Here is a 14,834-nt window from a genome sequence, read left to right as displayed (position 1 = left end):
ATCAGAGGTGGTCAGGCAGCTTGGACACAAGGCTAACACGGCTCCCGGAAGGGCCCTGGCCAGGCGGAGGGCGTGGCTCACAGCTGTTAACCTCTGGTTGGTGAGCTTTACATGACTGTCTTCTAAGAAGCCCAGTGTCTACATGGCCTAGCCAGGTGTCTTTAGTAGCTCTCCACCTATACCCAGCACGTTTCGGAGGTCCTGGGGGTGGGGGGTGCCACAGTGACTGTGAGATAGGCCCCTGCCCTTATGGGAAGGCAGGCAGATGACAAGTAAATCAGTAAACTAAGGAAGGTCTGGCGGCCATGATAAATCAGGACAGGGCCTGGCCTGGAAGTCTCTGGCTCTGGCAAGTAGTGGGGCATGCTCCTGCAGATGGGGCCAGCTGGACGGCTGCTGATGGAGTGATGTCTGGGTTAACATCTGCACAAGAAGCCGTCAGAGAACTGGTCTGTGCCAGGGCTCTGAAGTGGGAGCACTTGGTGTGTTCTAGAAACAGGAAGAAGGCCAGGGCAGGGTGAGCAAGAGGACAGTAGCTTGGGAACAGAGAGGGGGTGAGGCTGGTCACTTAGGCCTGTACAGGCTATTGTTTTCCAAGATACCCTAGCACCTCCTTGAGTCTGCAGGGTTCTTGCTGAGAGTTCTTATTAAGTGCTATAGGCCAGGTTAATGGGCTATGTATTATTGTGATAAGGAAACAAGTGGGACTGAATTTGCTGTCGGACACAGGTCAGCCAACCTCATAACTCCCTCCTGGGGATCTGGTTGCTCTCCCTAGATCCCAGGAGCATGCAGCCAACGTACCACCACCACCCTGTGCGCTCCCAACCCCACCCCCACCCCATACCAACTAGACCGATTTTACCAGTGGCTGCTGTTAGGGTCAGGGGCGGGTGTGGCAGGGTGTGTCCCTTTCAGGAATAGGGTCAACTGGCAGAATGACAGATACGAGAATGGGCATTTCTGGGGACCCACAGTCACCATACTCTTTCTCCCTTACTTCTCTCGTCTCCAAGTTAGCGATGCCCTGTCTGTGGCTCCACCAAGGGCCAGCTGATCCTTGCCTTCATGGCCAGGTGTTGGGGGGAGCCTCTTCCAGCCACCAGGGTCTGTTACCATTCACTGGGGGCCTGTGGCTACTGAGCTGACCTTAAACCCAGCACTAGGGGAAGACTGTCCTGTGTGGGTTTGTAGGCATCGGGATTTTGCTGTTGACAAACCTGGATACCCCAGTAATCAAGCAGCAAGGTCATTCTGTGTGTACAGCAAACATCAAGACTCTTGTCCCAGGCAGAGACCACTCTCCCCTTCAGCTCTGCGTGTCTGACCTGTGCTTCCTTCTTTCTTGGGTTTTGCAGTATCTGAGGTTTAGCCAGCTCAAGCCACTTGACTTAAAACAGCAAGTGTCTTTTTTTGTCAGAGCTCCTATATGTGCATCTCATCTGACCCTGTTCTGTAGCAGATGGGAAGCAGCTTGCAAAGGTCACATAATGTGACAAATAAAATGCAGGTCTGTCTCACTGCCTGGAGTCTTGCTTTTTTGCCTTTGGTCCATACATTCTGATAAGTTTTCTGATGCTTCCCTTGTGTACTGAGTTACTCTGCTCCATATCCGAAAACCTGAACTGAAAAAATCTGGGTGATGTATATAGTGTCCTGGCTTCCCAGCCTCACTTTCGGGATTCCTGGTGCTCACATCAGGATCCTGCTAGATTTGGACAACAAGGGAGACTTGTTTATGAAAACAGATAAGGAGAAACTTCTCTAGAAAAAGGGGCAGAGGTGCTATGGTACTTGGTGCCATGGTAGTGCCCAAGTTCAGAGGTGACATATCCAGAATTAGCAATCCTAGGGGCCTATCTCCAAGTGTCCAAAGGGCCTTGAAGCCCCAGACTCAGGAGGTCACAGGCCCCAGTGGACTCTTGGTAGCACTTGCCCTTCTTAAGTAAACTTCAAGAGGTGGTATGAGAGGCCACACTCCACATACACCAAAGGTGCCTTACGTCCCTCTGCCAGAGCAGCATCCCTCTTCAAGAGTGCTGGGCATGCTCGTCAGAGGTCCCTGTCAGTGCCGCGCACGCGCTGACGCCTCACCAGGGGACTACTGCATCACACAGTTAGGGCAGGGGCAAAGGATGGAGTACAGAATCCTGGCACCTTGGGCATCCAGACACCACTGTTGGCTGCAGATAGTATTTGCAGACAGAATATTGCAGAGCAGGAAGGCTGACTTGAGAGCTGGGCTGGTTCTCAGGAGACAGGCCTCCCCAAATGGGTGGTCAGCAGGGTCTTGTCCGACACACTTGAAGCCCCTCCTGGAAGATCCCCAGCATATCCCTGGCAGTAAGGATGGAAGGGCTGCTGGTGGACAGACCTGATGGGTCTTTACCTCCCACTCAGCACAAGGAGAGTGGGGTGCTCTGATGGAGTGCAAAGAGGTACAGGCTGGCCCCTGGGCGGATTGACTGAGTTGACATTAACCTCTCTCAGCCTCAGTTTCCCTTCTTATAGAACAGAGATCCTGTCTTCCCACTAGGCTCACGGAGTCCTCAGGAGGTTTTTCTGCTAAAATGCATGTGAAAGCACTTTATTTATTTATTTTTGAGAAAGAAGGGAAAGTAGAGCAAGAGAAAGGGAAACATTAATTCGTTGTTCTACTTGTTTATGCATTCTTTACTTGCTGCTTGTATGTGCCCTGACTGGGGATCGAACCTGCAACCTTGGCGTATTGGGACAGTGCTCTAACCAACTGAGCTACCTGGCTAGGGCTGTGGAAGCACTTTAATAGTGTATATTTGTAGGTGATGAAAAGCTTGAGGATTAACCATTTTTAAAAAACCGTTTCAGCCAGCAGTGAACTGGGTGGTGCCAGTGGCAGACAAGATGCGCTTTGATGAGATATTCCTGAAGACCGACCTGGACCTGGATGGCTATGTGAGTGGCCAGGAGGTGAAGGAGATCTTCATGCATTCTGGCCTCAACCAGAACCTTCTAGCACACATATGGTAAGGACAGGTAGATGAACATCTGCTCTTCACTATTTGGGCCTCTCTGTGAGGGGGCAATGGTTGTGAGTGGCTCAAAGGGGCCCCGTGGGAATGAGGCTAATGCTGTGTGAAGGACCAGAGGGCTGAGCGAGACAGGAGGGTGTGGCAGTCAGGGGCCTGGGTGGTCAGGGTGCCTCCTCAGTCCTGCACAGGCCTCTGTGTCTGTCCCTTTATTCTCTCTGGTCTGATGGGGGCTGAGCGAGATTCAGTTGTAAAGGCCTGTACCCTCTATTTTACTTTCCTCTAGCAGGAGAGTCTCCTCTCATCCCCCTAGAGAGCTCTGGGATGATCTGCTTGAACAGCTACGACCAGTTCTTGGTGGTCTTTATGCTGGTTTTAGCAGGAGGTCCAGCCTTTGTCACAGCCAGTTGGGGTGGAGGTGCTTGGCCCTGCCACCTCTGGGGGAGTGTGCATTAAAGGACCTCGAAGGTGCCAGCACGGCTGTGCCCTATGCAGGTCAGTGACCGGTGCAGGCTGTCATTCTGCACCTCAGGGCTGGGCTGAGGAGGATTCCTCACTCCAGCTTTCCTCTGGGGCCAGGCAGAGTGATATTCATACCACTGGGGGTGGGAGGGAAACTCCTTTTGTAACTGGCCAGTGGTGAGTCACTTCTGGCTTTGTCTTCAGAGCCCAGGGCCTCAGGCAGCTTCACTTGGGAGTGACAAGGAGAGGTGAGCCCACTAAGTGGAGCAATGATTCCATGTTGTAAAGTGAGGGCCCTGCCCCAGGAAGTGGGCCTTGCCATCCTAAGGAACACATGCCATCTCAAGTCAGTCACAAAACATCTGGGGAGGGCCAGCTGTAGATCCATTGTCCCCTTTATCACTTGGAAAGGATGTACACAGAATTCAGAGGTAGCATGCCCTGACCATTACTAAAAGGGACAGTGCAAGAGAATAAATTTATCCCCCAACCTGGAAGTGGTGTAACAACATGTAAATGATGCAGTGAAGTCACAAATCCTCTTGTATTAAAGAAGGAATGCAGAGGATTGCATACAGTGAATGGAGGGAAAAGACAATGTGTGAGCTCTAGTTACTGCTAGGAAAGTGAAAGAAAGGATAGTCTAGCCTGAAGGTGGCCCAGGGAAGGGAACACAACTAAAAAGGACAGAGCGGGACAAGACGAGTTCTGGGGGGAAACAGAGTAGGCCTTTCCCCAAACAACGCCCAGCAGCACCTGTCAGGACCAGCATGAACCCTCACCGATCACCCACACATGTCCTTGGAGCATGATCCTGGAGGGATGGCAGGCAGGGGAGGTGCTGGAGAGAAGAAGCTGAGCCAGCGCTGCTGTTTGCTGGGTGTGCAGCAGGACTGGCCCTCTCAGGCAGACCGAAAAGTAATTGCATTGTGAAGTGGTGCCCTTGGACTGTGACAAGAATGAAGACTTTAAAACCAGCCCTGATTAGTGACTTTCAGCAGGTCTCCCTGTTCCCTGTGGCCTTGTTCACTGACAGTGTTTAGGCCTGACTACATTCACCATTTCTAGCTCTCCTTGCTGTGCGTTAGAAAATGGTCTCCTTTCTGCAGTGGCTGAGGTAGGAAAGAGGCTGTGTGTTGAGTGAGTGGTGACTGGGCGAAGGGAAGACATTTCTGGAAGATGTGGAACCTGTATCCTTACCATTTGAGGCCTCCCTTCCCATAGCGGCCCGCTCCTGGTTCCTGAGCGTGGCATAGAGCTTGGGTGTTGCCTTGCGTGGGAGGCCAGGACTAGTCCCCAGAGTGGGATGTTTAGTAGAAAAGGTATTGCTCTATGGTCTGTTTTTATCATTGTTACCCACTTTTTAGAAGCATGGGTTCCATGACGTACTGATTGCTCCGGGTGAATCCTCAATCTGAAGTCTGTGGTGTGTAATTAGCCGTCCCCACATTTCTCCCAGGGCCCTGGCCGATACGAGGCAAACGGGGAAGTTAAGCAAAGACCAGTTCGCATTAGCTATGTATTTCATTCAGCAGAAGGTCAGTAAAGGCATCGACCCCCCTCAGGTCCTCTCGCCAGACATGATTCCACCTTCGGAGAGAGGCACCCCTATCCCTGTGAGTAGCCCACTCTTGTCTTGTTTGAATCTCTTCCACAGCCCGCCACCAGGTGGCGCTGGCGGCCTGTGTGAGCCTTCCCCAGGGTCCTCTGGTGTGTCTAGATGTCCAGATAGCTCCCAGGCGGCTGTGGCCGGGACACATGGGGGTGGCAGTGGGTGGGGGGGGGGGTGATGATTTTATCCCTCGTTCTAAGACCTATTAGTCCGTACTGTGTGGTGAGGTCAGTGTGGTAATACATAATCCCATCCCTGAATTTGGTTCCAGGATAGCTCAAGTTCTCTTGCATCGGGGGAGTTCACTGGTGTTAAGGAACTCGATGATATCAGCCAAGAGATTGCCCAGCTACAAAGGTATGTGACTGTGGCTCCTTCCTTTCAGATCCTATTCTCACACACACCCCACCCCAATTGCTATCAGGAGTATTAGAGAGAGGCTTCAGAGACTCCTAGAAAGTTGACCATCACTAGTTTGTTTACCGAATGCAAAGGGACACAAATTTTCCTGAGTTTCGGCAGTGGCTGAACAAGCTCGAATCGATAAGTGTTCGGTTGGAACCAGTGTGGGCTCTGGGGTCTCAAGCAGGTGGTCACCAGGCAGTACCAGCACCTCCCTCCACCTTCGCCAAAGGCCTTGTTATCTCTGACACATAAAGCATCTGAGTCTCAGGTGGCAAATTCATGGCTTAGGATCAACAGCTAAACTGTTAAAGGGGCCTCGCATCCAGGTGTCCAGCTCCCTTCTCTGTGCTCACTGCCTTGGTTTCCCCACATGTGAATAAGGGCTTTGGACAGCATATTTGTACTCTCAGAATGTGACATAAAGAAATATGCCCACTTCTTGTATGCCTCTGTGATCTTCTTCAGAATTGCATGCTCTTTTTAGTTAATTCTGCGAAAGGGCACACTCTCCTTACTTCAGGGCGTGAGCAGAAGGGCCAGAGGCACTTCACTCTCCATGGGAAAGAGCACTTTGCCCAAAAATGAAAATGGTAGTACTTTGCTAGAGCGGGCTGGATCCCACTCACAGCTGGGGGCCCTCAGTGTAGCAGAGCCATGAGAAGCAAAGGCAGGTCAGGTATCAGGTAGGACCAGCTATGTGGGTTAAAAGCCTCAACCTGGGCTGCCTACAGAAGCCAGACTGCCCCCTGCGTGCTCAGTCCAGAGGACTGCTCCTGTTCTTTTGCCATCTCCAAGGTCTGTGTCTTCCAAACAAGAGATCAACATGGGCAGCCTGGCAAGGCTAAGAGAGTCTGTGGAGACAGAGGCCAGTGTCCTAGAGCCCCAGCGGGCTCTTAATCAGGACTGCAGGCAGAGGAGGATAGGGGCTCTATAATGTAAGGGTTGGGGTCTTGGGAGGGGCACCAATGTCTGAATCTGGCCAGGGGAGCATCTACAGCTGTGCAGCCTCCAAGAGTTGGGGTTGTTTCCTCTGTGAAGGTGAGAGGTCAGTGCGTACAGAGCATCTGTCTACAGGAGGCTAGGCCTGGAGCAGCCCCCTAGCTGGTGGCTTTGAGAGGGACTCAGCAAGCTGTTGCTGGTGGGGGTGTGGCAACACATGCGTCTCCTTTCGCAGTGTGATCTAATCATAATGGCTTGGGTCTACAAAGAGAACTACATTGTTAGGTAGTTCTCGGGCTTGTGGAAATGAATATTTAGGTGGTCACAGTTGTTTTACCTCTGGCAAAATGTCCTAAAAAAAGTCTTCTTGTGCAAGTGTTGGGTTCTGGTGGAGGTGGCAGGGTGTATTGGCCAGTGATGTTCCTGCCACTGAGGCAGCCTCTTTGGACACAAGGGAGTATCTCAGAGCGTTTGGGTTTGCAAACCCAAACTGCCCTAGACGGGCAAGAGGGTGGTGGCTTAAACAACAGGCATTTACTTCTTGAGGTTCTGGAGACTGGCAGTCCAAGGTTGCAGCAGATCTAGTGTCTGTCTGGTGAGGCCACCTCCTGGTTCGTAGATGGCTGTCTTCGTGCTGTGCCCTCACATGGCAATGAGGTGAGGGAGTTCTCTGGGGTCTTTTTCACAAGGTACTAACCCTATTTATGATGGCTCCGTCCATCCTCATGACCTAATTGCCTCACAAAGGCCCCACCCCCTAATACCATCACTTAGGGTTTCAGCATCTGAATTTGGGGGAGGGGCACATTCAGTCCATAAGGAGGAAAGCAAAGCTGGTTTCTGCCGCCAGGGCTCAGGGGAGCTGTGTGGAGTTGAGGAGACAGGCACAGGCCCACTGAGCACCTGGTGTGTGCACAGTGGCCAACCTCAGCCCCCTGCGAGGGGTTAGTTGGGGGCAGTCCGGGGGACCAGAGAGCCTCACTGTTACTCTTTGCTGCCAGCCCTCTGGACACTGCCCCTGCGTCGCCACTTGCATCTCCAAGCTTCTCATCGTGGATTTCCCAGCCAAGCTTTGCCTTCCTATCCTGTTTTCTAGAATGTTCTTCCACTATGTCTCCCATTCATAGGCCACCTCCCGAGAATCCTCCCCTTTTCTTATCCTGTTAGATTTCCCTTCATGGTCCTTAGATTGTATTCATTTGTGCGCTGACTTGTCACCTGTCTGCCTCACTGGACTGCGAGCTCCATGAGGGTAGGGGCTGCTCGTGGTGTGTCCCTGTGATCTCAGCACTTGGTGTGTTTGAGCAGTAGGTGCTCACTACTGAGTGGGCAAGCGAATGTAAGATTTGGAGAGTGTTACTTTTTCTCTTGTTATATAACAAATTGCCACAAGTGTAACAGTTTAAAATATCACACATTTATTAGTGCACAGCTCTGTGGACCAGAAGTCCTAGCAGGCTTGACAGGGCTCCCTAGTTAGGGTTTTTGTAGAGCCAAGGTCAGGGTGTCATCTGAGGGAGAGAAAGAGGGAGAGAAGAGGGTGGGGGACGAGGTGGAGACAATGAGACGGGAGGGGAGCGAGAGGGGTGGGAGGAGAGTGGGAGAAAGCCGAATGCAGTTCATGAAGTTGCCTTTCCCACTGGGTATGGCAAGGGGCTCACTTGTTCTGCTTCTTCCCCCGTGAAACCTCAGTATTTAAGGCCCTTCTCACCATGTGCACTACTATGATGCCCTCTTTGAAAATCCTTTGCTTTAAAAGGCTCTTGGGGTCACAGCAGGAGTAATGTCTCATTGCACCCACAAGTGTCACACGTGCTTTCAGGGAAGGGGATTGCATGGGGCAAATGGCCCCTGGGGTCATTCTAGACATCCGCCCCCACTAAGAGGGTCAGTCAGGGCACATTTCCATCGGACGGAGAGAGCTGGGTCTTAAGAAGTCGGGCAGAGGGTCTGCACTGTGGTGACGGTTGCCCTGTTGACGCTGTGCTTTCATGAACTATCTTTAAACACGCAGGGAGAAATACTCGCTGGAGCAAGACATTAGGGAAAAAGAAGAGGCCATCAGACAGAAAACGAACGAGGTGCAGGTAAGCACGGTGCTCCTTCTGGTCAGGGTGACCTGTGTCACCTGTAGCGCAGGGAGCTCCCCTCAGTGGTGGTGGGACAGGGCAAGGGGAGAGTGGCCCTTGCCCTCACTAGAAACGGGAGCTCTGTGAGGGCTTCCAAGTGAATTCTCTTAAGTTCCCTATAATCATCAGCATGGGCTTTTTTTCTTTCTTGAGATATATAATTCACATAGTGTAAAATTCACTGTGTTGGAATATACAGTAATCAGTGGTTTTCAGCATGTTAAGTTATCTAACCATTGTCTCTAATCCCAGGACATGGTTGTCACACCAGAAAGACACATCATGACCATTAGCAGTCATCCCCATTCCCCTCCTGCAGGAGGCACTGATCTTCCTGTCTCTCTGGATTTGTCTGTTCTAGACATTTTATATAAATTGGATCATACAACATGTGGTTTGATGCGTCTAGCTTCTCTCATACAGCCTGAGGTTGTGAGGTTCAGATAGTGGCCTCTTACCTGTCTTCAGGACATTCCTGCTCAGAGTGTTTCCTGGTGGGTAGTGGTGATGGCAGAGATTCAAACTCTCCTGAGTAGCTGTGTGAGTTCGGGAATATTACTTAACCGCCCCATGTGACATTGGTAATGAGTGTTCTAGCTATTCGTTGTGGGGCTGGAGTATGTGGTCTGGCACGTGCTTAGCACTCACTTGGAGTCAACCCAGCTAGTCAGTGAGCAGAGGAAAGGCTCTACCAGGAGCAAAATGGTCAGCACCTGGGAGCTACACTCTTGAAGAGACAGAAGATCCTGCAATGTCTCAGGTGTGAGTGGATAGAGAAGGTGCTGTGATTGGGAGAGGACTGGGGTCGGCTGTGGGGCCCTGAGAGTGAGACTGAGCTGGGGCTGGCTCTGCTTGGGGCCCTGAGTGCTCTGAACTCAGAGCTGGGGGAAGAGGAGCACAACTGGGAGGTTAGGACGCCAGCCCACCACACCTCGCCTGGGTGACTGGGGGTGGGTGGCGTGGCTTCTCAGCCTTCATCTCTCTCTGGGGTGGCAGTGAGAATCCAAGTGCGGGCCGCTCTGCACAGAGCCAAGAGCAGTGTCTGACCACAATGTGTGCCACATGAGTGGCTGGTTTGAGCTGGGCTAGGGAAAGCCAATTTAGGTTCATGGGTTGCTGGGAAACCCTCGTACTTGTTCCCTGCATTTACCCACAAGGGGCTAGAGGACTTTATGGGACATGGGGTCGATGGCACTTGGTGCATGCCCGCCAGCCCTGTGGGAAGTGTCCTCTGTCATGGCTGCAGTCTGCAGAACGGGTGGTTGGGACTCTGGTCGGCTCAAGCCGTGCGGCCCAGACCCTTCTTTGTGGGTTCTGCACTCCCCGCGTCAGATGTGTTGATCTGTATGTCTGTCCTTTGCCAGTACCACACTGTCCTGATGACTGTAGCTTTGTGGCAAGTTTTGAAATAAAAAAGTATGACTCTCTCAACTTTGTTCTTTTTGAAGATTGTGTTGGTTAGTCTGGATCCCTTGAAATTCCTTATGAATTTTGGAATCTGCTTGTTAGTCTGTACACAGAAGCTGCCTGGGATTGCATTGAGTCTGTGGCTGTGTGGGTCATTCCGGCCCTCCCTTCGCTCAGGGGGCTGCCTTCCCAGCTCTGACCCCGGAGCCCCTCTTAAACATGAGCTGGTGGGCCTTCGTCCCCAGTGCACTCCAGTGGCTCCTTATCCACTACAGAACAAGGCCCAGACTCCCTGACAGGCCTAGGCGGTTGGGCACCTGCTGTCCCAGGCTGCCACACTGGGCCAGACCCTCTTCCCAACTTCGTCGACTGCTCCTCCATCACCTGTCCTCCTCTCAGATGCGGTAAACCCACGCCTCCTACTCTCTACCCTGCACTGTCTTTCAGACATTCTGTGTCATCTCCCAAACTTGGCAGACTGCAGATGTACTCTGTGATTTGAAAGTCAGGGGCAGGGAGACTGGGGAGCAGAGAACCCAGCTTCCCAAAATAACTCAGAGATGCAGCTTGCCTGTTGAGAGAAGAGAGAGCCGTGACGTTCCTGTCTCTAAAGCAGGGGGAGGGAAACCCTGCGCCTTCTGCGGGTTTTGTCCTGGAAAGGCACCAGCACCCACAGCTCAGGCCAGCCCTGGGGATTGGCCTTACTACCTGTACTCCCTCATCTTCCTAGGGTTCCTCAAACTCACACTTGCCTTTGATTCCACAGCTACCACCTTACCCAGGCCACCATCACCTCTCCCTGGGCCCAGCCTGAATCCCCTCCCTACCGTCCTGGCTCCCTGTGTCTGCCCCTCAGGCTACATTCCCTTTTGTCGTCCTATTTCAGATAAAGAAGACACTCCATGCTATATTTGGTTGAAAACCAGAGATGAGCAGCCTCCCATCCTGCCCTTGGCCCCCAGAGATACAGTTGATTTGCTGCCAGGAGGCTTTCCTTGTTCATGTTTAAGAAGAGGCGTCTATGCATATTCTCCCCTTCCTGTTTGCACGAATGCCAGCGTGCAGCACACATGTGCTTTGTTGCACTCTTGTTCATTTCTTATTGTAACTTGAAGCTTGAGGTACACTGTCCCTGGTCCCTTGAGTGGGCTATACCCTGGCCCCGTGAGTCATCACTAGCCCTGCCTGGCTGAATTTGCACTGTTGGTGATTTTGCTGTTTCAGATGTTGATGTTTTCACATGCCCCGTATACCTCTAGGATTTTTTTCCTAAGAGCATAATTATTGGGGCCAAGGCTTCCTGCACTGACCATCTGTGTAGATACGACTGACTTGGAAGGTCTTGAGCAATGGAGAATCAGCAGGTCCCTTCCCACGCCGAACGACCTGCAGGGACTTCCCATTGCAGAAGCGAGTGTGGCCTCTGCTGCCCTTAACCTGTTTCCCTTTTCTCCAGCTGGAGTGGGCACCCCCGCCCCACTCAGAGCCCCTTCCACCAGGTCTTTCTGGTGGATCTTTGAATTTACTTGAGACTGGTGAACATGGGGCACATCTGAGATAACACGGTCACATTCCTGCCGCTTTTTCTGGCTGTCACCTGCTTGTTCTTTGGGTCCATTCTAAGTGGTGCTTCCACTGGGGTCTTCTCCACCCATGTAGCATCAGTCTGGTCTCCCCATGTTCCCCATGACTCTGATGGTACCCACACTGTCTCTTGTGCCTTTCGTTCGTCTCAGTTCATCTGTGCTCGTGATGCATCCCCCGCTGACCACCACCAGCCACAGGTCACTGGAGAGCTCTTCTGTCCAGGGACCCAGCCCCTCTCCTGGCACCTGGCCTCTCTTAGGCCATTGGTAAATATTTGCAGGGGGACTTAATGAAAGATTGAGCCTGGTCGCCAGCTGAGATGCACATGTTAGCAGAGGGCGTGTGCAGAGTACCGCCTCAAACGCAGATGCGCAGGGGCTGCAGCTCAGGCTGTGACCTGTTGTATCAGCACGGCCCACTTTCCCCAGTCTCAACTACATTCACACAACCCTTCCCTAGGAGTTACAAAATGACTTAGACCGGGAAACAAGCAGTTTACAAGAGTTGGAAGCTCAGAAACAAGATGCCCAGGACCGCTTGGACGAAATGGACCAGCAGAAGGCCAAGCTTCGAGACATGCTGAGTGACGTCAGGCAGAAATGCCAGGACGAGACTCAGATGGTGAGTCACGTCTGTGCCCAGCACTGGGTGGGAGCTTCCTGAGGACCTCACAGAGCTCATGGTGACCTTGAAACACGACGTGGAGAATCTTGCTGGTTTAATAGAGTAGTTGGACCTGTCATTTGGGAAAGTGTCATGCATTTGGGGCCTGACCTCAGTCTCACCTGCCAAATTGTACCTGACAGCATGGGGGGCCAGCATGCCTCTCTCCCTCCTCTGTTGTCCTCACTACCCATTACAAACCAGGGAGGCTGTTGCCTCAGTAGATTATAAAACCCTCTGAGGCCTTGTGTGGGGAAGTTCAGCCCATAGGGATGGACAGGTTGCCTTGAGTGTTCCAGCTTGACCTTGAGCTTGTCTTGATCCCACAGTGACTTTCTGTCACATGGGGTGAGTGTGTCTGCCTTGTTGTTTCTGCCTTTGTTTTGGGTGTGGAAAGAGGGCCCATCAGAGAGTCAGGCACCTGGCCTCCCTGGGTTAGCGCATTCCAGGAACTAAGAATTCTCCCTTGGAGCCATGGTTTATCATGTTTCAGATTTCCTCCTTGAAGACCCAGATCCAGTCACAGGAATCGGACCTGAAGTCCCAGGAGGATGACCTGAACCGGGCCAAATCAGAGCTGAACCGGCTGCAGCAGGAAGAGACCCAGCTGGAGCAGAGCATCCAGGCTGGGAAGGTTCAACTGGAAACCATTATCAAGTCCCTGAAGGCCACACAAGATGAAATTAACCAGGTATCTCCCCAGGAGTGGGTCCAGCCACTGCCGGCTGGCCTGGGGTCTCCTGCCAAGGGGAGCAGCTGCTGTGAGCTCTCCTGTTGATGTGGGACGGGCGGGGTGAAGGAGCTGTCCTGAGGCCTCTTGTTCCCTTTGCTCTTACTCTTCTCACTTGAGCGAGGTATTCTTGGACACTGTCCTGCTGACCTGGAAGTTAAGCTCTGAGGCCCCCCAGTACGTGTTCCTGCGTCATGCTGATTTTTGGCCTCACTGTTTTTTCTTTTCCTTGCCTGAGCGTACCTCATTTTCAGGGAGTGGGCAGGGCCAGGGTGCAGGGCATTAAGTTAAATGAGTGGCTCACCAGGAGAGAGCCTTGGGTTCAGGAAATGATCTTGCCAACCTGGTCTTCACACAAGCAAGAGGGTGAGGGCCAGAGCCTTTCTGTCCCCATGCAATTGGAAGACTGTTTGATCAAGGAGGCCCCACCTGGTAATAAGCATTGCCAAATGCAGGGCCCTCATCCAGTTCTTCAAGCTGCCTGGGTAGCCCCTCCCCATCCTGCACTGGTGTGAAGGTCATTGACCTGCCGCACAGCATACCAGCAGGAGAGCTCTTTTCCTTCTCCCCTACTTGTGACAGCCTTAGGACTCCCTGCTAGTCCTTGGGTGCCCCACCTGCAGAGTGGGGGTAACACGTGCCCTTGGCAATATCCAAACAGCTATTAGTGCTTCCTTTCTTGACTAAATAGAGCTCTTTGTTCTCTTTGCTAGTTTACAGACAAAAGTTGATCATAAACAGGTATTGGGGGGATTTAATATCCAAATTGTGCTTTGTTGTTAACATCTATAGGATTTCTTAAATCTTTTTAGAATTTGTAAATCCAGGTAGGAACTAAGACTTAAGTGTGTGTCGTTAATAGTAATGATGGTGATGATGATGATAACAGTAATGCCCACCCTATCGGACTCTGTCTTACCCATCATTTCCAATGTTCCACTTTGGAGAAGAGGGAACAGAGAGGTTAGGTCACCACCCTGAGGTCACTCCGTGTGTATGAGACATTTAAAGTACATGCCTGGGTCTGTCTGCCCTCATAGACTGTCTTCCTTTCTTGGGCCTCACATGCTTTCTCCAGGACGAGGAAAAGCAAACGGGGTAATTAAAACCCCATGAAAGAGAATGACTGTCAGATATTACTCTGAACATATTGTGAGTCTGGGTTTTGTCCAGTTTTATTTTGTTCAGAGTCAACAAATGTTTGTTTGAACTCATGCCTCTCTCAGGCTGCGGGACACAGAGAGGTCTCCTGGGGTCCTGAGAAGGGATTCATATCATCAACATGATGACATGGGTCACTTGCTCCTTAGATGGGTAACTTAGGTGGGTTACCCAAGTGAATCTCCCAGGGTTGGGTGGTGGGAGAAAAAAATGTCTTGCTCGGGACTTTTTCTTAACCCCCATTTGATGTGAGTGGTGTGTGTGTTGTGCAGGCAAGAAGCAAGCTTGCCCAGCTGCACGAGAGCCAGCAGGAAGCCCACAGGAGCCTGGAGCAGTACGAGGAGGCACTCGATGGGGCCCACGGCGCCAGCCTGACCAACTTAGCCGACCTGAGTGAGGGCGTCTCCTTGACAGAGAGGGGCGGTTTTGGAACCATGGTAAAGGTTGAATAAATGTATTCTAGTTCTGGGATTAGGTCCCATCCTGGGTTCTGAGAATGCCCCTCCCACTCGGTCCTGCACTTGCCAGCCTTGTTCTATCCAAGTGCAGGGTGTTTCTCATTTTCACTGCTGCTTTGAGAGTCCCCACCAGCCCTGGAGCCCAGCATTCGTGGCCCTACTCCATCCAGGACAAAGCCTGGGATAGGTCCGAATCCTTTGTAAAACCACTTTTTAAAGACTTCCATCTCCATGGGCCAACCACCCAAATGTGGAAGGCTTCCCAAACCCAAC

At 51.9% G+C, this 14,834-nt stretch overlaps 1 protein-coding gene across 10 annotated transcripts in view; it reads left to right on the top strand.

Moving 5' to 3' along the window:
* The window catches only part of EPS15L1 (epidermal growth factor receptor pathway substrate 15 like 1), a 93,319-nt gene that overhangs the window by 41,782 nt on the left and 36,703 nt on the right, over positions 1-14,834 (top strand). For all 10 annotated transcript variants that reach the window (XR_003685085.2, XM_036032490.1, XM_036032496.1 and 7 more), the window contains 7 exons: positions 2,848-3,005; positions 4,930-5,086; positions 5,354-5,439; positions 8,441-8,513; positions 12,009-12,170; positions 12,706-12,903; positions 14,376-14,540. Coding sequence is in view for 9 of the 10 variants with exons in the window: in XM_036032490.1 (XP_035888383.1) it covers positions 2,848-3,005; positions 4,930-5,086; positions 5,354-5,439; positions 8,441-8,513; positions 12,009-12,170; positions 12,706-12,903; positions 14,376-14,540 (999 nt within the window). In the remaining variant the exon portion in view is untranslated. The remainder of the gene's footprint in view (positions 1-2,847; positions 3,006-4,929; positions 5,087-5,353; positions 5,440-8,440; positions 8,514-12,008; positions 12,171-12,705; positions 12,904-14,375; positions 14,541-14,834) is intronic.

This window comes from Phyllostomus discolor, chromosome 8 (assembly GCF_004126475.2).
Source record: "Phyllostomus discolor isolate MPI-MPIP mPhyDis1 chromosome 8, mPhyDis1.pri.v3, whole genome shotgun sequence".
In the NCBI taxonomy this organism is placed as follows: domain Eukaryota; kingdom Metazoa; phylum Chordata; class Mammalia; order Chiroptera; family Phyllostomidae; genus Phyllostomus; species Phyllostomus discolor.
This window is presented reverse-complemented; position numbering and strand designations above follow the sequence as displayed.